At 31.7% G+C, this 22,004-nt stretch overlaps 5 protein-coding genes and 1 non-coding gene across 7 annotated transcripts; 3 read left to right on the top strand and 3 right to left on the bottom strand.

Annotated features, from left to right (window-relative positions):
* Positions 1-447: 447 nt before the first annotated feature.
* LOC109789918 (small ribosomal subunit protein uS11) lies at positions 448-2,278 on the bottom strand. Its single transcript, XM_020348973.3, has 6 exons — positions 2,118-2,278; positions 1,874-1,993; positions 1,749-1,794; positions 1,280-1,365; positions 986-1,115; positions 448-771 (listed from the first exon to the last, which is right to left on the bottom strand). Exons 1-6 carry the CDS (start codon positions 2,118-2,120, stop codon positions 704-706), a joined length of 453 nt encoding a protein of 150 aa, XP_020204562.1. The 5' UTR covers positions 2,121-2,278; the 3' UTR covers positions 448-703.
* A 1,241-nt stretch (positions 2,279-3,519) lies between these two features.
* Positions 3,520-7,817, top strand: LOC109789914 (sugar transporter ERD6-like 5). Its single transcript, XM_020348968.3, has 17 exons — positions 3,520-3,855; positions 3,944-4,006; positions 4,305-4,394; positions 4,478-4,537; positions 4,780-4,845; positions 4,955-5,020; positions 5,342-5,383; positions 5,541-5,633; positions 5,785-5,865; positions 5,947-6,031; positions 6,146-6,189; positions 6,327-6,389; positions 6,476-6,535; positions 6,614-6,667; positions 7,064-7,128; positions 7,234-7,337; positions 7,519-7,817. The coding sequence occupies exons 1-16, from the start codon at positions 3,715-3,717 to the stop codon at positions 7,250-7,252; spliced, it is 1,092 nt and encodes a 363-aa protein (XP_020204557.1). The 5' UTR covers positions 3,520-3,714; the 3' UTR covers positions 7,253-7,337; positions 7,519-7,817.
* Positions 7,818-8,412: 595 nt separating this feature from the next.
* Positions 8,413-12,579, top strand: LOC109789913 (sugar transporter ERD6-like 5). Of its 2 annotated transcripts, XM_083059143.1 has the most exons (18): positions 8,413-8,926; positions 9,201-9,263; positions 9,340-9,429; positions 9,518-9,577; positions 9,778-9,843; positions 9,943-10,008; positions 10,114-10,189; positions 10,277-10,341; positions 10,486-10,578; positions 10,710-10,790; positions 10,866-10,950; positions 11,065-11,108; positions 11,228-11,290; positions 11,370-11,429; positions 11,543-11,596; positions 11,889-11,948; positions 12,051-12,165; positions 12,277-12,579. In XM_083059143.1, exons 1-18 carry the CDS (start codon positions 8,735-8,737, stop codon positions 12,405-12,407), a joined length of 1,464 nt encoding a protein of 487 aa, XP_082915269.1. In that variant the 5' UTR covers positions 8,413-8,734; the 3' UTR covers positions 12,408-12,579. The 2 variants fall into 2 exon arrangements, with proteins under 2 accessions (XP_082915269.1, XP_082915270.1); XM_083059144.1 differs by lacking the exon at positions 8,413-8,926 and having other exon boundaries at positions 9,340-9,418.
* A 1,046-nt stretch (positions 12,580-13,625) lies between these two features.
* LOC109797711 (uncharacterized) lies at positions 13,626-15,254 on the top strand. Its single transcript, XM_020357829.3, has one exon. It carries the CDS (start codon positions 13,765-13,767, stop codon positions 14,467-14,469), a length of 705 nt encoding a protein of 234 aa, XP_020213418.1. The 5' UTR covers positions 13,626-13,764; the 3' UTR covers positions 14,470-15,254.
* A 2,356-nt stretch (positions 15,255-17,610) lies between these two features.
* TRNAS-UGA (transfer RNA serine (anticodon UGA)) lies at positions 17,611-17,692 on the bottom strand. The gene has a single exon. It is a non-coding gene; the product is annotated as a tRNA-Ser (tRNA).
* Positions 17,693-18,816: 1,124 nt separating this feature from the next.
* LOC109795741 (uncharacterized) lies at positions 18,817-20,868 on the bottom strand. Its single transcript, XM_020355271.3, has 4 exons — positions 20,724-20,868; positions 19,719-19,793; positions 19,223-19,612; positions 18,817-19,144 (listed from the first exon to the last, which is right to left on the bottom strand). Exons 2-4 carry the CDS (start codon positions 19,788-19,790, stop codon positions 18,983-18,985), a joined length of 624 nt encoding a protein of 207 aa, XP_020210860.1. The 5' UTR covers positions 19,791-19,793; positions 20,724-20,868; the 3' UTR covers positions 18,817-18,982.
* Positions 20,869-22,004: the final 1,136 nt, after the last annotated feature.

The raw sequence follows: 22,004 nt of genomic DNA, 5'->3' as shown, positions 1-22,004 counted from the left end.
AAGAAGTTACAGAATGAACTGGTAAGAAATATCCGGTATCAAGAGCCCGAGTAGGAATGGCCTACATACCTCCAAACGAAAAGTGCCCAAGAAAAATGGGCCCAAAGTACGCTTACTCAGCAATGCCAATGAGACATTGACAAAGTTCAAAGATGTTTTCAAAAAATATATACATATAATTTTTATTTTACTTGTCTGCCAAGTAAAAAATGACTTCATAACAAAGTAATAATAGCAAACAATTTTACAAAAGAAAACTTATAAAACAAGTTTTTTTTTTTTTTAATTTGATTCGAATCCATTATGACATTTTAAAATTATAGATTATTTGCGGGGCAAACATTCCTATCCGTTGATAAAACAATATGAATTCCAATCTATTATTTTTCCCACGCTTAAAACTAGATAAAAGTCGAGAGGGGGAATCGAAATATAAAAATACTATAATGAAACCGAACCTAGCAACATTTTATCAAGGAGATGATTAGTACATTTCCAAGCAACAAAGCAACACGCAGAATTTCCAACAATCTCAATACGAATAACTTTCAAAATGCGAAAATGTACTCAACTAAAATTTCGTTCAATACCACAAGAAATACAATAGATGTTCAGATAATAACCTAAGCAAAATCTCAAAATGCCACAATTTTGTTTGGCTTGCAGAGTGATATAGTAACTCCAGCCATATACCATAAGAAGTTTAAAGCCTTCTACCCCTTCTACCACTCTTTCTACGTGTGCTATCCGAAGGAATGGGAGTCACATCCTCTGGAAAATACAATAAACATTAATTAATTAGCATTTAACAACAAATGCAATACAATTAAATCAACCAGATAACTAAAATGGGAAACAAAATGAAAATAGAATAAAAAGAAAAAACCCTCGAGTAAAACACAGAAATTAATGTCAAACCAATTAGCTACCCTATTTGAGTAAGGCAAATCTAGTAAACTATGGTTTTCTTAAAAAGGCAAAATACCTATGCGACCAATTTTCATTCCTGAACGAGCAAGAGCTCGAAGAGCTGATTGAGCACCAGGACCAGGTGTCTTTGTTTTGTTTCCACCAGTGGCTCGGAGCTTGATATGAAGAGCAGTTATGCCCAACTCCTGCCCCAAAATAATTTAACATAGCGCATTAATCTCCACAAATTCATTGAAAAGGCTAATCAGAACAAGACACCAGTGATATTGGCTAACAAGCGAAGGATCAAATTGAAATTCTATTAAATTCATAAAGAAGGATGCAGCATGTTAAGAAGAAGCCTACTGACCTTGCATCTGGCAGCAACATCCTGTGCTGCAAGCATAGCAGCATAAGGAGATGATTCATCTCTGTCAGCTTTAACCTTCATTCCACCTGAAGATAGAAAGCAAAGACACGAGTAAATCACAGCATTTTTCCTACATCTACTAAAACCCAAAGACAACAAATATTTATTTAATGGCGTAGAATGTTAGCTTGGCAATACTCAAATGGATCCCAACCTCTGAATAGAAAAACTCAAAAATCATATAAAGCAAAACAAAATTTTACAAAAGCCAATCACTAAGCTCCCTCCATCGAGGCTTCGGGGGTAAGGGAATACCTAAATGCCAAAAACATATTTACTTACCGCAATAAAATCCACTGAAATTAGGTATGGGCTATCCCAATATCAACATTGTAAAAACGAGAAAGTTTACTAAAAAGTGGAAAAATGATGATAGATAAACAATAACCATAACCAACGCTTTACATACCAGTGATGCGAACAAGTGTTTCCCTCCCAGACAAATCAGTGACGTGCTGCAAACATAAAAACCAAAAACAAAATTTGAGCAATTGATAATTGAAACTAAGAAGTTGAAGAGATGCATATACTGACAATGAAGGTATCGTTGAAGGAGGCAAAAATGCGAGCGACGCCGAAGACATGTTCACCGTCTCTGACAGCTGGACCAAGAGTCACGTTCTCCTCCTTTGGCTCTCTAACCTTTCTCTTCGACTGCAAAACAATAAACACAAAACCCTATCAGAATTTCCCTCTTGCATTCCCAAACACACCGCTGAATTAAAAAAAAAAAAAAATTAGGGTTCGATTGATGAGATTGATTTTAGGATGCACATACCATTGTTGCTGAGCGGTGAAGAAGGGATTGGATGAACCTTCGGTGTTCGGAGCTGCTCCTGTAAAGCGAAGAATCGGAAGAAGTGTGTTTCTTTCGTTTTTATACCTAAGCGGGATTAGGGTTTTGGAAAGGAAGAACAGGAATTTACAAGGTTGTCCCTCAACCTTTGTTTCTACTCAGTTGTTTGCTTGTTTAATGTAGGGGTGAGGATGACTTAACCTAATATGTTAACCCATCTCTACCCTAGATTAATTTGGCGAATTTGAGATTGAAATTGAACTCGGTGAATTTTTATGATAGATAATATTATTTGAATAATTGTACATTAATATTAAATAATTAGTAATCATTTTTATAATATTATATTATATTTATAATATAATTATTATTTTAATATACATATATTGTAAATTATACATTAATTTGAGATTTATATTTATTTTGTTTTATAATTTAACTATACATAATATTAAAATTAATATAGTTAATAAAGTCGAATAAATCTACGTTATTCATCTTAATTTGATTGAATTTGAACTTTAAAAAATAACTTGAAGAAATTTTTGAATTAGATTTGAACAAAAATAAATGACTTAACTCAAATAATATTCACTCCTAGTTTTCCATCTTAGATGGATTAATTTTGTCCAACAACATACTTCACATATGATTTTTTTTTTTTTTTTTAATTTTAAGTTACACCATTGGACTTGGATTCTTTGGGTATTTAGAAAAAAAAACTAGTAATTTTCTGAATGTGTAATTTTGATCTTTCAAATTTTTTATTATAAGTTTATTCTCTATAATATTTTAAAGTAAGTAATGTTAGTTCACTTATTAATATGTGATTTAAAATTAAACAAAAAAATTATTAGCATATTTTTGTAATAGGTATTAGAAATTTCGTTTTTTTTAATTATGTTATATCAGTGTGGAATATTTATTGTTTTAAGTCTGTCAACAAGTTTCAAATTCATATCTAGTTGAACAGATCAAGTGTAATTCTACTTGAACTCCTAGTTGGTGGAACTTTTGACCTTTTATGCAAACTTATAGTAATACATCCTAAATTTAGTTCCGGTACATAGAATACATTTTTAATTTAATCCTTAAAACCAAATCAATAACACCTAACCATTAGGATGTGTCAAGTGAAAGAAGGGGTAGAATAATTTTAGGTTTAAATGTTGTTGCCATAAGTATAATTCTTACATGTAAAAAAAATTAATAATACATTATACGTATAAGAACTGAATTAGGAATAAAGTGAGAATTTGAGACATGAGGAACGAGTAAATCATATGTTTAACTAACTTTTAATTGATTGATTTTAAGAAGTAATAATTAATTGTTTCAATTAACAAACATGACTCATACTCTTATTGGTAAAATGAGTTGCAGTTCAGACTTTTATATGATTATTAATGAGTGTATATTGAAAAACATTGGCCTCAACCTTCAACGAACACTTGCATTGATATTAATCATCTTGATGAAAATGGGGCCTACGAGAAGTGCTTGATAGATAACCTTGCAGTAGATCCGACCATGTTATAACTCTGCAAAGTGTCTGTTGAGTGGCGGACTCAAATCAGTCATGAACACCAAAGGTAGTTCAACTCCTCTGCTTGAAGCTGACTTCCAGGGAAATGGGCAAAGGGAAGCATCTCCAATACCTCTTACTCTTATTTTCAGCACCCTTTCTGCTGTTTTTGGTTCTTACGCTTTTGGTTTTGCTGTAAGTTATCCCCTTCACACACTGCTTCATCACAATTCAGAATGACCAAGTGCTGTGCTGTGCTGTCACATTCCTACTCATTTTGCAGATCGCATATTCATCTCCTACTCAATCTGGAATTATGCATGACCTGGATCTCGCTCTCAACCAGGTTTGAACCTCCAATAAACCTCACAACCTTTGTCTTAGTAGAATATGATAGGAATACTCCTCATATAAATGAGTTGATTAAGTATTTCTTTCTGTTATATTTTAATTAGATTTGGAGATTTTACCTAGATAATATGCCTAATAAAGATTAATATTAAAGGTCAACATAGGTTCCAAGGTGAAACTCTATTTCTGAATAGAACAATACCAAAACATCTAAGAGAGTGCATTAAGTTTTCTACTAACATTTACACCTTATAGTTTATTGGCCTTAAGTTAAACTGTATGAACTTTTGTAGTACTCAAGTTTTGGTTCAATATTGACTGTTGGAGCGATGATTGGTGCCACTGTAAGCGGTAGAATAGCAGATTATGCAGGTCGTCGAGTTGTAAGTTAAAATCATACTACACTTAATTATAATTTCGATGTTATTGTTGTTCACCTTATGTTATTTTGTATTTTGCTGTGCAGGCCATGGGTATGTCGGAGGTTTTCTGCATCTTGGGATCGCTTATCATAGCATTCTCTAAGGTTTGCCATTAATTTCACCCCAGAATTCCTTAAATTGATGTGCAGGCTTGTCCAGGAATTAACTATATATGAGGCTTATTAACAAAGAAAGAAAATTAGTAATCCTTTTGAACAAGGCTTCAAGAAAAATTACTATTGAGTTAATTTGTAATTCTGGGGTTAATTCTGTCTGGTCCTAATCCCACGGGGTTAATTTCCTTAAATTCAGCATTTGATATCAAACATTTGGTGCTTGTTTGAAGGTTGCTTGGTGGCTTTACCTTGGAAGACTACTAATAGGATGTGGGATTGGTGTGATATCTTATGTGGTAATTGTTGTTATGTGTAATTATATGTTATGACTTATGACTGCTGTTCAATAATGTTATCCAGTGAATCAAGAAATTCAAATTAATATTAGTTCCCTTTGCATATTAGGTTCCAGTTTATGTAGCAGAAATAACACCCAAGAATCTTCGAGGAACATTTACTGCAGTTCATGAGGTAAAGCAATACTATAATGATATCTCTTAATATCATTTTACCCTCATTTTGTGTATCATGCCATGCCAATTATGTTTTATGTGTCACGTAGAGGCTTATTTTAAATGTCTATTTGGTATTGTTGTGACAGTTAATGATTTGTTGTGGGTTGTCATTAACTTATCTTGTTGGAGCATTTTTGAATTGGCGGATTTTGTCTGTAATTGGTAATGCTCTTTATGTTGTCCTTTTAACAAATCAAAATTAAAAAGGGTTCAATGTTAGTATGTTACTCATTTAATTTTGATCTTTATCTGAGGAACTATTCCATGTCTTGCGCAGCTTCTGAGTCTTCCCTTCATCCCTGATTCACCTAGGTGGCAAGTGAGTTGCTCCTAACTTCTTGAATTTTGTTGCTTGGGCAGTACATGTTGGACACAGATCACACAAGCAACTGAATTTTTTCATCACTTTTGTCAAATTATTCTAGTCAACACGTCATTAGCACAACTGCACAAGTGATACATGTAATCTTCTGCAGGCTAAGGTTGGTCGCTTGAAAGAGAGTGAATCTGCTTTACAGCGCCTTAGGGGAAAGAACGCTGATGTTTATCAAGAGGCCACTGAAATCAGAGTACATAACAAACTTTTGTTCTTTAGAATGTTATTAATTTATTATGTTACACTTGGGTTAACTTACTTGGAGGAAGAATAAGGGAAATAAAAAAGGAGGAAACCAAAGAGTTTAATATCTATCATTTTTTACATTGTACCTTCATTTGTAGGATTACACAGAAGCCCTTCAGCGACAAACAGAAGCTAGCATTATTGGATTATTTCAATTGCATTACTTAAAGTCACTTACAGTGAGTATTCTAAATAAACCCCATTCATGCAACCTATCTTAACATTTTGCAGGTTTTAATGGTACTTAGTTACTTGGTTAGGTAGGAGTAGGCTTGATGATGCTGCAACAGTTTGGAGGGTTTTCTGGCATACTTTTTTATACAAATTCCATATTCACCTCGGCTGGTATGTGCAGGTCCTTTTCTATGCTTCTATCATATAAAAATAGTAAAAAACAAACTTGAGAATATTATATTTGTATTAGATTCACAAGAAAGCAAAAATTCTTCTCTATGACAGGGTTTTCAGATAGTATTGGAACAATAGCAATGGTTGCTGTTAAGGTTCTTAATTCTGTTTACATAGTTTCATCATTTCCATCTGCTTAATTCTATATAAGAGTTCAATGTCATTATTTATGAGGGTACCATTTCATTCCTGAGTATTTTTTTCATTTCAATCGCATTATTTGTTTTTATAGATCCCAGCGACTACTTTAGGAGTATTTTTGATGGATAAATGTGGAAGACGACCACTTTTACTGGTAAAATGGTTCAGCTTTTGTTCCTTTTTATTTTTATTATTTCCATGTTCTGTTAATCCTGAATCCAAAATTTGACTTTTACTCAGGCCTCTGCCATAGGAACATGCTTAGGAAGCTTCCTTGCAGCCCTATCATTCTTCTTGAAGGTTCTTTTAATAGAAGATCGTACTTTAATAAGCTGTTTTTCAATTATTTCCAAGAATAATTAGGCTTGCCTGATACAGGATTTACATGAACGGAATGGAATCAGTCCCATTATGGCGCTTGTTGGTGTACTGGTAATGCTTATGCAATTATTGTACCCATACTTGTATCTTGGACCACATCATGAAATCTCATAATTCTAGCTCTAGGTATCTAACTGAAATGGATTCAAATTCAATCATTATTCTGGTTTGTGGTGGCCATGACATGAAAGAGTTGTTATGTTAAAATTTTACCTAATAATATTTTGTGTCTCTATATATAGCAATTAAGAAAAAGAATTCGTAGGAGAGTTGCATTTCTTGCATATCAATTAAGTTCTTGATTTCTTGCTAGAACTTCTATGATGTGCCTCTTTTTTCGTTGGCCCTGTATTTTTCTTTGTGAAGTAGAATTGAGTTTAAGACTTGAATGATATATCTGAAGTTAAGTTTTACAATAAAATTTCAATTCATGTCTTATATTGATAGGTATATATGGGATCCTTCACGCTAGGCTTGGCAGGAATTCCATGGGTTATAATGTCTGAGCTGAGGTAACTCTGTCCAACTATGCTTGAACTCATGAAATAAAAATTTCAAATATAATAATTAATTATTATTCCTCAGTACGATGAATTGTTATATTTTTATTTTTTCAGATATTTCCCATTAATGTGAAGGGCTCTGCTGGAAGCTTAGTAACGTTCATGTTCTTGGATTGTGTCATATGCTTTTAACTTTCTCATGAGTTGGAGTTCAGTAGGTAAGCTTGTATTTACTCTCAACTTAAATTCTCACCATCCATTCCCTAAAAAGAGAAGGTAAAAAATCCCAATTTGAAGAATTTAAAAAAAAAAAAAAAAACTGGGAATGAGCATAGACAAGTAAAAGGTCCTTATTTTTATATATGGAATGAAATTCATTTTTACGCTGTGTTTGGACAGGAACTTTCTTCATATTCTCTAGCATATGTGGCCTCACTGTTGTTTTCGTAGCAAAACTAGTGCCAGAGACCAAGGGCCGTACACTAGAGGAAATTCAAGCTTCTTTGAATTCGAATTAAGAGATGAATATACAAATTTACAATTTGTCCAAATGGAAGATCGATGGAGATTCCGTGTAATAAGCTTGTTAAAATACGCATCTAAATGTAGGAAATGACAATCAGCGAGTATCAGTGGTTATTGTGATCAGTTGTATTGTATTATTTTTTTAATATTTTTTACACCATTATTTTGATTTATCTCTCGTCTTATCTTACATTTCTTTTACTTCTCTTCCTATTTCTATGGTTGAAATAAAAATTCTACAATCTCATTATGATTTCCCACGAACAGTAATGGTACAAGTTGGATTGAAAAGAAGAAAAAAAAATAGCCGTACGCAAAAATATCTGAAGTTGTAACTCCTCATTCATCACATGCAAGTAAAACGTAAGATACTGCCAAGTGCCAAGGAAGAGCAAGATGTCGTTGTCCACCCTTCATGCCAATCATTTCATTTCATTTCATTTCAGATTACGCATGCTCGGTAACAAAAAAATCATCTCACGGCACCTCCACTGAATCGAAGTTGAAAGCAACAAACGTCGCGTCTCAAGTCAAGACACAAGACTTTGATGGGTAACATAATAACAAAATAATAACTCTCAACTAAAATAAAAGATGAAAAAACAGGAATCAATACACAATATTTTTACGTGGAAAGAAAAAATAACTGGCAAGATTAGAAAAATATTTTCACGGAGTGTAAGAGAAATTACAATCTCTTTCTAAATGATAGAATAATAACACACTCTCTCTCTTATAATAGGAAAATACATTCATTTCGAGACACTCTTGCTTTTGACTCTCTGAGATGGTGAAAATGAAATATGGGAGGTGCTATTTATAGGGAAGGGATGAAGCATAGCCATTAATGGATGGTAGAAATTTTCTACCTCCCAACCAGCTACTCATAGAAATTCTAAGAACTACGTCTTCCTATTGTTCACTTTGTTGTCACAAAAATGGCTTACGGATCTTCACAGACTTTACCTCCAACAGTGTCCTTCTCACTTCAATTTTTGACCACACAAGACACTACTCTTTTTAGATCCATTAATTCTGTCACACAACCTAAAAAAATCTTCGTGGCTCTTGCCTCTGCTTGTGGATAATCATGGACGGTACTAAAAGCACTGTACCAAGCGAATTTTCAACTCCTCTTCTTTCCGCAGAATCACAAGGGTATGGTGGAAATGGTGGCGTTGATTGTGAGGAAAAAAGCCAGAAAGAAACTTGGTACCTACCACCTCTTCTTATACTTACCACCCTTGTTGCTGTCTCAGGTTCCTATGTTTTTGGGACTGCGGTAAGTTCCCCTTCACATGTTTTGGTTTGGCTATTTTATTAGAGGAAAAGTGCTAGTAATACATTTGTTAACACTCTTTCTATTCTATTATTAGTTAAAATTAATTAGAAACTACAAAATTATAAATGAGACGTTGAGACTAACTAAATAAGTGAGATCTGCAACATTTTGTGATTTCTTATAAATTTCAACTAATGATACAAAGTAAATTTTTGTTACTAGCATTTCTCCTTATTAGAATTAAGAATTACCATTGTCACTGTGATTTTTGCAGGTGGGATATTCATCTCCTGCTCAGACTGGAATCATGGATGATCTCAATCTTGGTGTGGCCGAGGTTTGAACTTTGAATCACAACATTTTTCATGTATATAGCAAGAGAAGTATTTAAAGCTTTTTTAATGGCCATGCAGTATTCACTTTTTGGATCAATACTGTCAATTGGAGCAGTGATTGGTGCCATCATAAGTGGTAGAATAGCAGACTATGCAGGTCGACGAGTTGTAAGTTCATCCAATTTTGTGTGTTTCGAAATGAAAGTTTCCTGTCTTATTATTTCGATTTTCGGTTATGTTGCTTTTTGAAAATCAGGCTATGGGCTTCTCCGAAGTATTCTGCATCTTGGGATGGATTGCCATAGCATTCTCAAAGGTTTACTACTTCTTTGACTTCGTTTCATGTTTCTCTAAGTTGCTTACATTTCTAGTTGCATGTAGTCCTGTTGAGTGTTGAGTTAACTATAAAACTTAAGTAAAATTTCTTTTTAAGCAACTAACATGATTTGTAAAGTAAACCAACGAGGTTTGCACAAATTCAGTCGTTGATATTTGACACTTGGTGCTTTTTTGAAGGTTGGTTGGTGGCTTTATGTTGGAAGACTGTTGGTAGGATGTGGCATGGGCCTTCTGTCTTATGTGGTAATTGTTGTGACTCTTGGTTTCTCATAATTTCAGTTCAAAAGGTATTCAGTTACTCAAGAAATGCAAATGGGTTGTTGTCTTCTCTTTCCATGATAGGTACCAGTTTATATAGCTGAAATAACGCCCAAGAATCTTCGAGGGGCATTCACCACAGTTCATCAGGTAAAGCAATGATGTTTTCTCTGATTATATCTCATTGCACGTGCCACCTATGTTAATTTACACATTTCACAAATAAGCTAATTTTGAATCCCTATTTGGAGACAGTTAATGATTTGTTGTGGGGTATCATTAACTTATCTTATCGGAGCATTCTTGAATTGGAGGATTTTAGCTCTAATAGGTAATGTTCTTCTTTCTGGTTTTCTTCTAACAAATTGAAATTTTAAAAGTTGGATGTAAGTTTCAATTTTTTCTTTTTCTGTCTCAGGAACTGTTCCATGTCTTGTACAACTTTTGGGTCTATTCTTCATTCCTGAGTCTCCTAGGTGGCTGGTGAGAGTTATCTATGGCTTCTGTTTGGACACAATTTTCACACAAGAAACTGAGATTTTTCGTCACTTTTATCAAATAATTGGAATCAAGGCATGTTGTTAGACAAACACGTCACAAATATCTGATAGTAGAAATCTTCTGCAGGCAAAATTTGGTCACTGGGAAAGGAGTGAATCTGCATTACAGCGCCTTAGAGGAAAGAATGCTGATGTTTCTCAAGAGGCCACTGAAATTAGAGTATATATATTTAGTGTTTGTTCATTAGAAGGTTAACTTGTCGATTGCAGACCAAGTAAGAAGCAAAACAAGGGGAAAAAAGGAAAGAAGCCTAATATGTTATTTTCTATGTTGTATTTTTTTTTTTGTAGGATTTTACTGAAGCCCTTCAGATGCAAACAGAAGCTAGCATCATTGGCTTATTTCAATTGCAGTATCTGAAGTCACTCACTGTGAGCTTATATTCCCATTCTTGCACCCTTTCATATCCTTTGGCAGATTCTTATGGTATCTAGTTACTTTGTTAGGTAGGAGTTGGCCTGATGATACTACAACAGTTTGGAGGGGTTAACGGCATTTCTTTTTATGCAAGTTCTATATTCATCTCTGCTGGTACATGCAAATTTTTTTAATGCTTCTAACATATGACACATTAGGAAAATGACTATGAGAATATTGAATTTATAACGTGATTGTCATAGAGGCAAAAATTCTTATCCATGGCAGGGTTTTCCGGAAGTATTGGAATGATAGCAATGGTTGCTGTTCAGGTTCTTCATACAATTAATTCACTTGTCTTCTTAATGTTGTATAGTATAAAATGAGATAGATGCTACTTTTTTTGGTGAGTCTTCTCTTCACTTCTATTCAGTCATTTTTGTCTTTATAGATCCCAATGACAACTTTGGGAGTACTTCTGATGGATATATCAGGGAGAAGACCACTTCTACTGGTAAAAATGGTTAAGCTTTTGTTCTTCTGTTTTGTGATGGTCACTAAAATCTGAATCCACAATGTTCACTTTTATGCAGATCTCTGCATCCGGAACATGCTTAGGATGCTTCCTTGCAGCACTATCATTTTTCTTACAGGTTCTTTAATAACAAAATATGCTCTATTATATAAGTTTTTTTTTTTTTTTTTTTTTTTCTTTTTCACATTAGTTATTTCTAAAACAATCAATTAATTGAGTTACCTTATTCAGGACCTACATAAATGGAAGGAAGCCAGTCCCATTTTGGCACTCGTTGGTGTACTGGTAACGATTTTGCAATGGCAATGCTTATGCAATAATGCACCATTATCTAAATCTTTGACTACAGTGTGCAATCTTATGCCTTTAATTGGATTATAACGAAACATTAATTCAAATTCATTACTTTGTTTTATGACTTTGAAAGAGGGATGATAAACTATTATATCTTAACCATCTAAAGAAAAAAAATTCTTGTATCATTGTTTGATTTGAGAAGTTAAGAAAAATAATATAAAGAACTTGATCTAAGTAAGGTATTTTCATTTTTCACCATTTACTTTTTTGTAATGATCAGGTATATACAGGATCATTCTCGCTTGGGATGGGGGGAATCCCCTGGGTTATAATGTCTGAGGTAGTTTCTGAACATATCAAATAAAAATTAGATTAAAAAAAAAGTCTTCGGTTTGACTAAATTATCTTTTTATTTTATTTTATTTTATTTTTTGGCCCCTAGATATTTCCCATTAACGTGAAGGGCTCTGCTGGAAGTCTTGTGACTTTGGTTAGTTGGTTGTGTTCTTGGATTATATCATATGCCTTTAACTTCCTCGTGGGTTGGAGTTCCACAGGTAGGTTAAAATGTACTCTTAATTCCTTGTGAGAATACTTACTCCTCCCTTAAAAAAAATGAAGAAAATAATAAAAAAATGAATGCAAAAATTCATATTATGTTTGGTCAGGAACTTTCTTCATATTCTCTGGCATATGTGGCTTCACCGTTCTATTCGTGGCAAAACTAGTACCAGAGACGAAGGGGCGTACACTAGAAGAAGTTCAAGAATCTCTTAATCCATGTTCAGCCAAGAGATGAATTTGGCATGACCCAGTTGCAGAATTGCATGCACAATAAATCCAGCAACAATTTTCATATGATACATGATGAAAAAGATTTTATGAAACAAACTTGATCATTTTGAATTTGTATTGTTGCTTGAATCGCACTCCAAGATTTGATCATTATGGAAGTCAAGAGTATTGCAATATCTTTCCGTGATATAGTTTGCTAAAAATAAATTAAATTGGAAGGGGAAGTTTGAACAATTTCATGTTGTTTCAAAACTAAATTTCCAAAATTTATAAAAACTAGTTCACTTGTGAGGGATGAATTTCATCCTTTTAAAAGTGGGTATATCACCACCTAACAAGATGTCCCGTGAAAATATACATCCTTTTGAAAGTTTCTCCTTAATTGCTCTCAAATGATTCCTTATCGTATCATGCATGATATCTTGGATGTTAATTCCATCCAAATCCCAATAAAAATACCTAATATTAGATGTGCAGAATAATTATAAAGGGTATAATTATAATTTAATAACGCAAGTCATTATCATGTCATTTTCTGTTTCATACATGTCGGATGAACACGTCATGTTATCACATTTATAAAGACCACGGACTAACTGTGAGCAGCTTTATAAGATTGATTTGAAAACCCTTTTCAGGTAACAACTTGGTTGGAAACGACTGTATCAATCATCAAACTTTATCATTTAATAAAAAAAAATAAAGTACTAGGATATCGGATCACGTGTCTTTACACATCGCATATTTTTAGGTAGAAATATATAATAAAAAAAATATCCTGCTAACTTTGATAAATAAGAACCTTTTGGGATAAAGTAAAGCAAAAAATAATAACTTTTGATGAACAAAATAAACGTATAATAACTTGTATAAATTAGTTTATAGATGTTATCCATTAGAAATTGGTTTTGGTGCATGGATTGGATTGGAGTAAGAAAAAGGTTTGGTTAATGCAATGATAAGTGGAGGTGATCCACTAATTTGTAGAAGGTGGTGAAGATGGAAATCCGTTTTGTGTGGAGGTATTTTGGTTAGGGAAGGGTGAAAGAATGACAGGAGAAAATCGAAAAATAAAAAAGAAGGTTGATGAAGGGACAGGTAGATAATTAAGTAGGAATTGTTAATAAGCGGTCAACGGTGATAATTTGAAGGTTAGGGAAGTGAGTAAGATAAGAAAGAAAAGAAGGGTATTTGGAGGGAGTCCAACGTGGGACCCGGCACCGTTTGCTCCATCACGGAGTCCAGCTCATACCGTTATTTTAATACTCTAATTTTCTTCGCTTGGTTCTTTTCATTTTCAAACATTACTTTCTCTCTTCCTCTTTCTCTTCTTCTCCTTACTCCTCTCCCTCTCCGCCATCATGATTAATTTTTTCTTCAACAAGAGGAGTGCCTCCTCTCATTCTCAACACCACCATCACCCGCTGCTCTTGGGCCTGGGCCTGGGCCTGGGCCTCGCCACGCGAGACCTCCACACGCCTCCCAATGTTCTCCAATCCGCCATGCTCAGGCCCAACGCCGCTCCTACCTCCGAGAACGACAACAGATTAGTTCCCGTTGGATCTAACGGCTTGACTTCTTGCACCGAGAGTCTAGGGTTTGAGAGCTCCGACGAGATTCACGGCGACGCCAATGCCGCCGCTGAGAACGATGAGATTTCGCGGAGGAGGGTCACATTGAAGGCGGAGGCCAGAGCCAAGGTGCGCTCCTTCCCGCCGCCGCTTACGTCGCTGAGCCGCGACGGGAAACCGAGTTTTTATCTCCGGGCGGTGAGGAAAGACGGGAGGTTGGAGTTGACGGAGGTGAGGATAGAGCGGACGGAGATTCTGCGCGCTTCGAGGCACAACGGAAGGTTGACATTGCATCTGGTGGCGGATCTGGAAGATGTGGAGGAAGAGGAAGAGGAAGAGGAAGAGGAAGAGGAAGAAGAGGAAGAAATGGAAGAAGATAGGGTTAGGGTTAGGGTTGAGGAGTGGAAGTTTCCGGTGGAGGGAGTGAGGAGGTGTCACGAGATGGTGGTGAAGCAGCATGGCGATATGCGAATGTGTGGAATCAGCATTGTGTGACATGAGGAGGACACGTGGCGGCCACGTGGATGAATGATTTGATTTTACCTAGAACGGAACGGAACTGGGGTTGGGCTGCATGCGGGGAAACGACACTAGGGAATAATGCCGTGTAATTATTTAACTGCGTTTTGTGTTGTTAAGCAGTGGAGAGAGAGTAGAAGAAGAAGAAGTAGAGGATGGGAATTTATCAAAATTTTCAACTGTTACATAAGACAAAATCAAAATTTTAGCATCCTGTCCATTAATGAAAATAACTCCAGTTCTTTTACCTCTCTTGTATCAATCGCCATACGAGTCAGAGCCAGAGTGATCACTGATCGCTATTTTGGTGGAAAAAAAATGAGTTCGGCGGCCCCATTTCAAGGGTCTTTCTTCCGCATGCTAAAACTTGTTCTCCAAATATCTGAATTTTGGGTTATTTTTCAAAGAGTCTTTCAAAAATGTTGTTGGCATGACATCAAAACATTGTGAGAGAAAAGGGGTTATTGTTTGAAGCATCATTTGTGAGGAAGAACCAAATGTTGGAGCCTACAAAGTTGTCCCTACATAGAGAAATGTTGGACATTGTTTCATTTATTAAAAGATAAAAGGAGTATATGATCCAACATGCAAGAAGGGATCTTTTGTTAGTGTATACGATTGAGTATTTGGGTTTCCAAAATACTGGAAAGTGCCTTGAATTATTGCTATTTGACTCAGACTTATTTTAAAAAAGTCGAGGCATTTCGAATTGTTTGTTGACACGGACAAAGTCAAAAAAAAATTCTGAAATTTTTTTCATATTGGACCTTGGACATATCATAGTTCGGAGTCTTTAGCATCAGGAATCACTTTGTAATGTGTAGTGAGTAAGTCACACAAGTAAGCTTGACACCACAACATATCCTAAAATCTTAAGGTATTAGGTAGGTGGGTCCAGTCACAATCCCACGGGATAATCCTACTCTTAGATCCAATCAATACTCGTCTGAGTTGATTACTAGTCACTTGGTTGAACCATCAACTCTGATACCAATGTTGGGGAGTCTTTAACATTAGGGAGCACTCTACAATAGGTAGTGACAAATAAACTTGATATCACAACATATTCTAAAACCTTAAAACATTAGGTAAGTGGGTCTTTCTCACTTATATATTACTCAACATGCCCAACTTTAACTAATGTGAGACTTTACTTCATACTTGAACTCCAACACATGTATCACCATGAGGAACGCTGGTTTGTTTGCAAAATGATCAAGGTGAGTTTATTGTGGGTTTCACTTTTCACCTCAAATATTGGGACCTGCATGGTTCTTGTAGAATTATATGGAATTTTCTTGGGTGCTAGGCAACAAGGTTTCATTGTAAGTTTATCGTGGAATCAGACTCTTTAAGTGTCATTGTCATTAGCCTCCTCAGAGGAGATGGGCGTGACAGACTGCACCATGCTTTTCCATTATTCAACAAATTCATTTATTCTTTTCCAATGAAGAAATTCATTTCCAGCAATTCTTTTTTTTATTAAAATTAGTTTTTGTTAGACTCTTCGCCCTTTACTTGATAAAATAATAAAATCAATTTTTTTATGGACATAATTTCTCAAATATTTCAAAATTATCGATAATGATTAATTTATGTTAATTTTCGTTAACTAAATATTATTTTAATATGAATGAGAATTGAATTTGAAGATATCAAATCAATCAACCCTATATTTCAAGCAGGCGTTAAAACTACCAAAACAATAAACTTAATTTAAAGAAAAAAAAATCAAATAGATATGAAGAAGTAGCTAGTAAATCAATCAATTCCATATTTCAAGTTGACGTTACAACTACTAAACCAAGAAACTTAGTTTTAAAAAAAATCAAATGGGTATGAAGAAGTAGCCAGTAACATTGGTGCATTAAAAAAAAGTTGGGATTCTTACAATTATAAAACTTATCGAGAGAAGGACAAATTCTTACTTAACTATCAACATTTTCAAAAATAATATGAACAAAAAGCATGGTAGGATATTTGCTTTATTCTTTTACAAAATGTTTTCTATTTTAATGTAGTCAATGTTTTATTTTACGGTAAATAATGCTATTTTAATATGTTAATAAAAAATTAAAATTAAATTATTTACAACAATAAAAAATACAATAACAAGTTAGAATTACTTGATATGATATGTAATTTAGGTTGTCACCATGTCATGAGATTAAAGAGAAATATTTAATATGTGATTAATTGAAAAGACTAATTATTATATGTTAATAAATTTATTAAATTTTATTAAAAAATGTAAAATATTAACAAAAATGGTACGGTGAATAATATTATTTTAATTAATATGCTAATAAAAAATTAAAATTAATATATTTACAAATTACTACAATTGCAAAATTTATCCAAAAAAAGGCAAACTCTTCCTTAACTGTCAACAACATTTTCAAAAATAACATGAACAAAAAGCATGGTAGGATATTTGTTTTATTCTTTTACAAAATATTTTTCACTTTAACGTGGTCAATGTTTTATCTTACAACAATAAAGAGTACAATAATAAGTTAGAGTTACCTGATATGATATAAGATTTAAGTTAGCACCATGTCATGAGGTTAGAGAGAAATATTTGATGTGCGAAAAATTAAAAAGACTAATTATTATTTGTTAATAAATTTATTAAATTTTATTAAAAAATGTAAAATATTAACAAAAATGTTATGGTGAATAATACTTTATTATTTTACAAAATGTTTTCCATTTTAACGTAATCAATGTTTTATTTTACAACAATAAAAAATACAATAATAAGTTAGAATTACTTGATATGATACGAGATTTAGATTGCCACCATGCTATGAGATTAGAGAGAAATATTTGATATAGAAAGAATTGAAAAGACTAATTATTATGTATTAATAAAATTTATTAAAAATTTAAGACTAATTATTATGTATTAATAAAATTTATTAAAAATTTAAAATATTAATAAAAATGTTACGGTGAATATGTTATTTTAATATACTAATAGAAAATTAAAATTAATATATTTACAAATTAAAAACTCAGGTAAAAATGAAAAACGTCAATATGTTATTTTAATATACTAATAGAAAATTAAAATTAATATATTTACAAATTAAAAACTCAGGTAAAAATGAAAAACGTCGACAGCAGGGTTCGAACCTGCGCGGGCGAAGCCCAACAGATTTCAAGTCTGTCTCCTTAACCACTCGGACATATCGACATTGTGACTATTTAGTGTTCCAAAATTTTATAGTTAATTAATTCAAGACAATGGAAAATGTGTGGCCACCAAACCATGGTGCAGCACAATTAATTGTTCAAGACAACTTTGTCTTTCTTTGGATCTATTTATTCATTTAGAGGGTCATATTTGATGTGCTACAAATTAATAAATAATCCATTGTAAAAGTTTCTACAAATTTTAATCATTAGCATATTGGATTTTTTTTTTTTTTGTGAGAACGTTAAAGTCCAATTCAGATTTAGGTTTTCTTCCTTGCTATATTCACTAGGTTCATACACAGTTGTTGTAACGGTAAATAACAACAAAGCATTCCATTGTGATATCCTATTTGATTTTGGTTCTATTAATGCACGTACAATGGAAGTTATGGTATATTTAATTATTTACTATACTTGTTTTCAACGGTGCCAAAATTTAATAGTAAAAAGATAAAGTAAATCTTAATTTTACCTTCTCAATATTCAGTCCCTAATGTTACAAATCTGTCAAAGATATGTTGTTCATTTTATTCCTTTTACTTTTCTTACTATTATTTTACATTAATAAAAATATTGAGTAAAATGTTATTTGACAATATTAACAATTCCATTATAATTTTCAAAATTTAAAATTAGAATGTCTCATCCTCAATAAGAACTGTATAAAGGATTTTCTTAAAAGAAATTAACTTATATCGATAGTGAACTTTGTAAACATGTATAAAAATTATAATCAAGAAATAAAATGTCTCATGCAATTATCCATTTAAAGTGTGCCAAAATATCCACCTCCAATTCCTAAGATCGTAAGAGAAAGGTAGAGTTAATTACATTTTTTGCAAAAAAAAATAAAAATTGTTTCATATAAAAATGAGTAATTCGATATGTTATTTAATATGCTGATAATTTGGATTATATATTTTTATATATTCAAATACAAATATTTATTTTGAATGAAACTTTGTTTAAAATATACAATGTAATTATCTTTTATTTTTCAATCACTAATGAGATATTCTCAAGCACTTGTAACATAATTGTCTGTAACTCACTAATATTTATATTTAATAATAATAAGTTAATAAAAACTAACACAACTAAATCACTTTCTTGTGTATGGATGCAAGCAGAATATTTCTCAAAACATCATATAAATAACTTATAATATTAAGCAAAGTATTTTTAACCATGAAGCACAACTCAAATACGCAATACTTTCACACTTAACCTCTCATCTCCTTCCACTTTCCAAAATTGAACTTTGTCATCTAGGTTAAAGTTGTTCTCTCTACCAAAGTTGTACCAACCTCTTCCAAAAACCCCTTGAATTTGGTCGTTTATCCTTGCACCATATTATATCCCAATCTTCTTCCATGTTGTTTGGTAGCTTCACAATAATAGTTGATGGTTGATTAGTAAATTCAGTTTCCACCACATTTGTTGGAATGATCTAAACATGAAAAACACATAGGTAAAATAAAAATATAACTAATTAATAAATATATTAATATTACAAATGTTAACTTACCAATGATTTCCAAAATGGGCGTTGTTCATGAAAAATTCTACTTTCCCATAACATTATTTGATTTGCCTTGCGAGTCCTTGAAGCACTTCCAACTTGTCTCCTTGGTTGAAATTCTATAAATTGGTTACTTGGTGTTTCATTGATGGAGAACCTTATTTTAAATGTGTCTTTTCCCACATATTTAAAGTGAAGCAATGTTCCAACTTTAATGTTGTAGAAAGCCTTCAAACAATTGATGCCATTACCAAATTTAGCAGAAACCTTATTATTTATGATATCAATAACAATGTCCACCAGGAAGATATTGCCATAATTATCTTCAAGTATGACTTTTTTGCTCAGTTCATTACCCCATGTGTTATAAAAACTTGTTGGAATTTTGACTGTTTCCTGATATGCATTTTCGAAAATATATAAATGTGTTAGATACGTTATATATTATTGAAAGTTAATTATATTTCATTCTATAAGAGGATTTTCATGGTGTCATATTTACCTCACAAACACGAACTGCTCCTTCAAAGAATGCGTTTGAGTAATCGTGATTTTCCCATGACTGTAGATCCATGATCTATATATATATATATATATATATATATATAAAGAGAGAGAGAGTAAATATTTGTATATAATTAACATAAATAAACACAATTTCACACTCTGTCATTCACATTTCAAGATTTTCCAAATCATGTCTTCCAACTTCAAAATTGCACATTTTTTTATTATCAATTATATCAAACTTTATACATTTATTATCTCACTAGTTGATTGTCTAACATTATTAGTTGATTATTGATATAATATAATAACTTGTAACCTAATATTTAGTATCTAATATAACACATTAATTATTTATGTGAAATATTATTTCACATCATTAATAGATCAATATATTATATTAACGATTAATCAATTAAGTAATAAAATGTATAAAATTCTAAAAATTCTAAAAATTAAGTAACGAAATTCATAAAATTGTGAAACATGAAAAACAAAAAGTACAATTTAACTCACAAAATATAACATATTTATATAATATAATAAAATATAATATAAAAATTATTATTTAGAAAATAATAAAAGACAATATGATATTAATATTTTTTTCCTATACACGTGTGTGGATATTTCCACAATATGCCGAAAGAATAATCTGGACATTCTCTTTAATCTCTACAATTGCTTCCAATGTTTACAATTTTTCAAGGCAGCAATATTACATAATAGGGGAAATAATTAATCTTTTAGGCTTTTCAAACACAATTAGTAGATGATTTTTGTAAATGACTATAAATTATATAAGATAATATAACTTTCATTTGTAATTATTTGTATATGAAAACTTTAATTGTTATTTTTTGAAAAATAAAAATAGCATTTGATTTGTAATCTTTTTAAATGGAAATATATATAATACAAAATATATATTTAAATTAACTAAATTCATAGTTAGAAAATAAAAGAAAAAAAATTGAATATGGAAAGAGAAACGACATACCTTTCAGTGGCTGAGAGGATGTCAACGATAGAGAAGTAAGAACTTTGTCTGTTTTTTATTGAACCTGAGACCAAAATGGATAGAAGAAACAGAGAAATAGATTCAGAGATTGAGGTTAGTATTTGAATGAACAAAGAGCATGAATAATCACATATATGAAATAAAAAATAAAATAAAAATAGAAACCTAGTTTGATGCAGCACAAGCAGTAATGTGTGATTTGAGAACCCAACAACGACATACTTAAAAGGGTTAGTGAATAGCTTTTAGAAATTGAAAAGTCTAAAAAGTGATGCTTTTTGGCCTAATAGTATGGCATTTTTTGTGAGAAAAAGTAGAAGAAAGTTGGAAATTGAAGTAAATGAATTATCTCTTTGATTGAATGATAGAGTATTGAGATTTATGCTTTAACCAAAAACGCATACTCTTTAACGGTTATTTTTGACTTATTTTTACTGTAATTATTAGTAAAGGGAAAAAACAGTGGTACTTCGTAACTCTTTATTTAAAAATAAAAAATAAAAATAAGAAATAATGAATAGTTATTTAAAGAGATAAAGGTTTGAAAATTGAATATGAAGTAGAAAAAGAGAGAATAAATAAATAAATAAAAGAAAAAAAAGAGAAAGTGATTTATAAGAAATTAGTGCAAAATTTATGTACATCAAAGATTATTATTATTATACAAAAGATACTTTATATTTCTGTGTATTATTTTAAATAAATAATAAATAATAAAAATTATATAAATACAGATAACTATGAAGTAAAATTTATAATAAAAAATTATAATTTATAAAAGAATAGTTATAATGGTGATTCTTTTAAAAAAATGTGGATACCAAATAGGACAATCTTTTTTTTATTAATAGTATAGATTGTTATTATTATTTAATACTAGTACATATAAATCCAACCGTTAGATTGAAAGTTTATATACTTTATATGTGTATATCAAATTTTGTTAAAATTGAACAACAACTTGAAAATAATCAAAGTGTTAATATTTAAATATATTTTGAAATGGATATATTACGACAATTTTGTTTTATAAGAATAAAGTATCAAATCATTTTAGATTAATATAAAATATTTATGATCTAAAAATAAAGAACTTTCAATCTAACGGTTGAATTTACAAAATTTACAATTAATATAAAATTATTCAGCGATGTAATACTTAATAAAAGTTACACCGGTGTAATTATAACCTCTTTTATATATATATATATATATATATATATATATATATATAGATATATATATATATATATATATATA

This window comes from Cajanus cajan, chromosome 6 (genome assembly GCF_000230855.2).
Source record: "Cajanus cajan strain Asha chromosome 6, NIPB_CcT2T_4, whole genome shotgun sequence".
NCBI lineage: Eukaryota > Viridiplantae > Streptophyta > Magnoliopsida > Fabales > Fabaceae > Cajanus > Cajanus cajan.
Note: the sequence above shows the minus strand (reverse complement) of the source record. Positions and strands in the feature narration are given on the sequence as shown.

What these genes read in the sequence shown, in the direction of transcription:
- LOC109789914 (XM_020348968.3), top strand. Translation starts at nt 3,715, where the DNA reads ATGAACACCAAAGGTAGTTCAACTCCTCTGCTTGAAGCTGACTTCCAG. An exon ending in AAGAGGCCACTGAAATCAGA is followed by an intron (nt 5,634 to 5,784) that starts GTACATAACAAA and finishes CTTCATTTGTAG; the next exon opens with GATTACACAGAAGCCCTTCA. An exon ending in TTCCATATTCACCTCGGCTG is followed by an intron (nt 6,032 to 6,145) that starts GTATGTGCAGGT and finishes TCTCTATGACAG; the next exon opens with GGTTTTCAGATAGTATTGGA.
- LOC109797711 (XM_020357829.3), top strand. Translation starts at nt 13,765, where the DNA reads ATGATTAATTTTTTCTTCAACAAGAGGAGTGCCTCCTCTCATTCTCAA.
- LOC109795741 (XM_020355271.3), bottom strand. Translation starts at nt 19,790, where the DNA reads ATGGATCTACAGTCATGGGAAAATCACGATTACTCAAACGCATTCTTT. An exon ending in GAGCAGTTCGTGTTTGTGAG is followed by an intron (nt 19,613 to 19,718) that starts GTAAATATGACA and finishes AATGCATATCAG; the next exon opens with GAAACAGTCAAAATTCCAAC. An exon ending in GCCCATTTTGGAAATCATTG is followed by an intron (nt 19,145 to 19,222) that starts GTAAGTTAACAT and finishes TTTCATGTTTAG; the next exon opens with ATCATTCCAACAAATGTGGT.
- LOC109789913 (XM_083059143.1), top strand. Translation starts at nt 8,735, where the DNA reads ATGGACGGTACTAAAAGCACTGTACCAAGCGAATTTTCAACTCCTCTT. An exon ending in CATTCACCACAGTTCATCAG is followed by an intron (nt 10,009 to 10,113) that starts GTAAAGCAATGA and finishes ATTTGGAGACAG; the next exon opens with TTAATGATTTGTTGTGGGGT. An exon ending in TGGCACTCGTTGGTGTACTG is followed by an intron (nt 11,597 to 11,888) that starts GTAACGATTTTG and finishes TGTAATGATCAG; the next exon opens with GTATATACAGGATCATTCTC.
- LOC109789918 (XM_020348973.3), bottom strand. An exon ending in CCTTCAACGATACCTTCATT is followed by an intron (nt 1,795 to 1,873) that starts GTCAGTATATGC and finishes TTATGTTTGCAG; the next exon opens with CACGTCACTGATTTGTCTGG. An exon ending in AACACTTGTTCGCATCACTG is followed by an intron (nt 1,366 to 1,748) that starts GTATGTAAAGCG and finishes TTCTATCTTCAG; the next exon opens with GTGGAATGAAGGTTAAAGCT.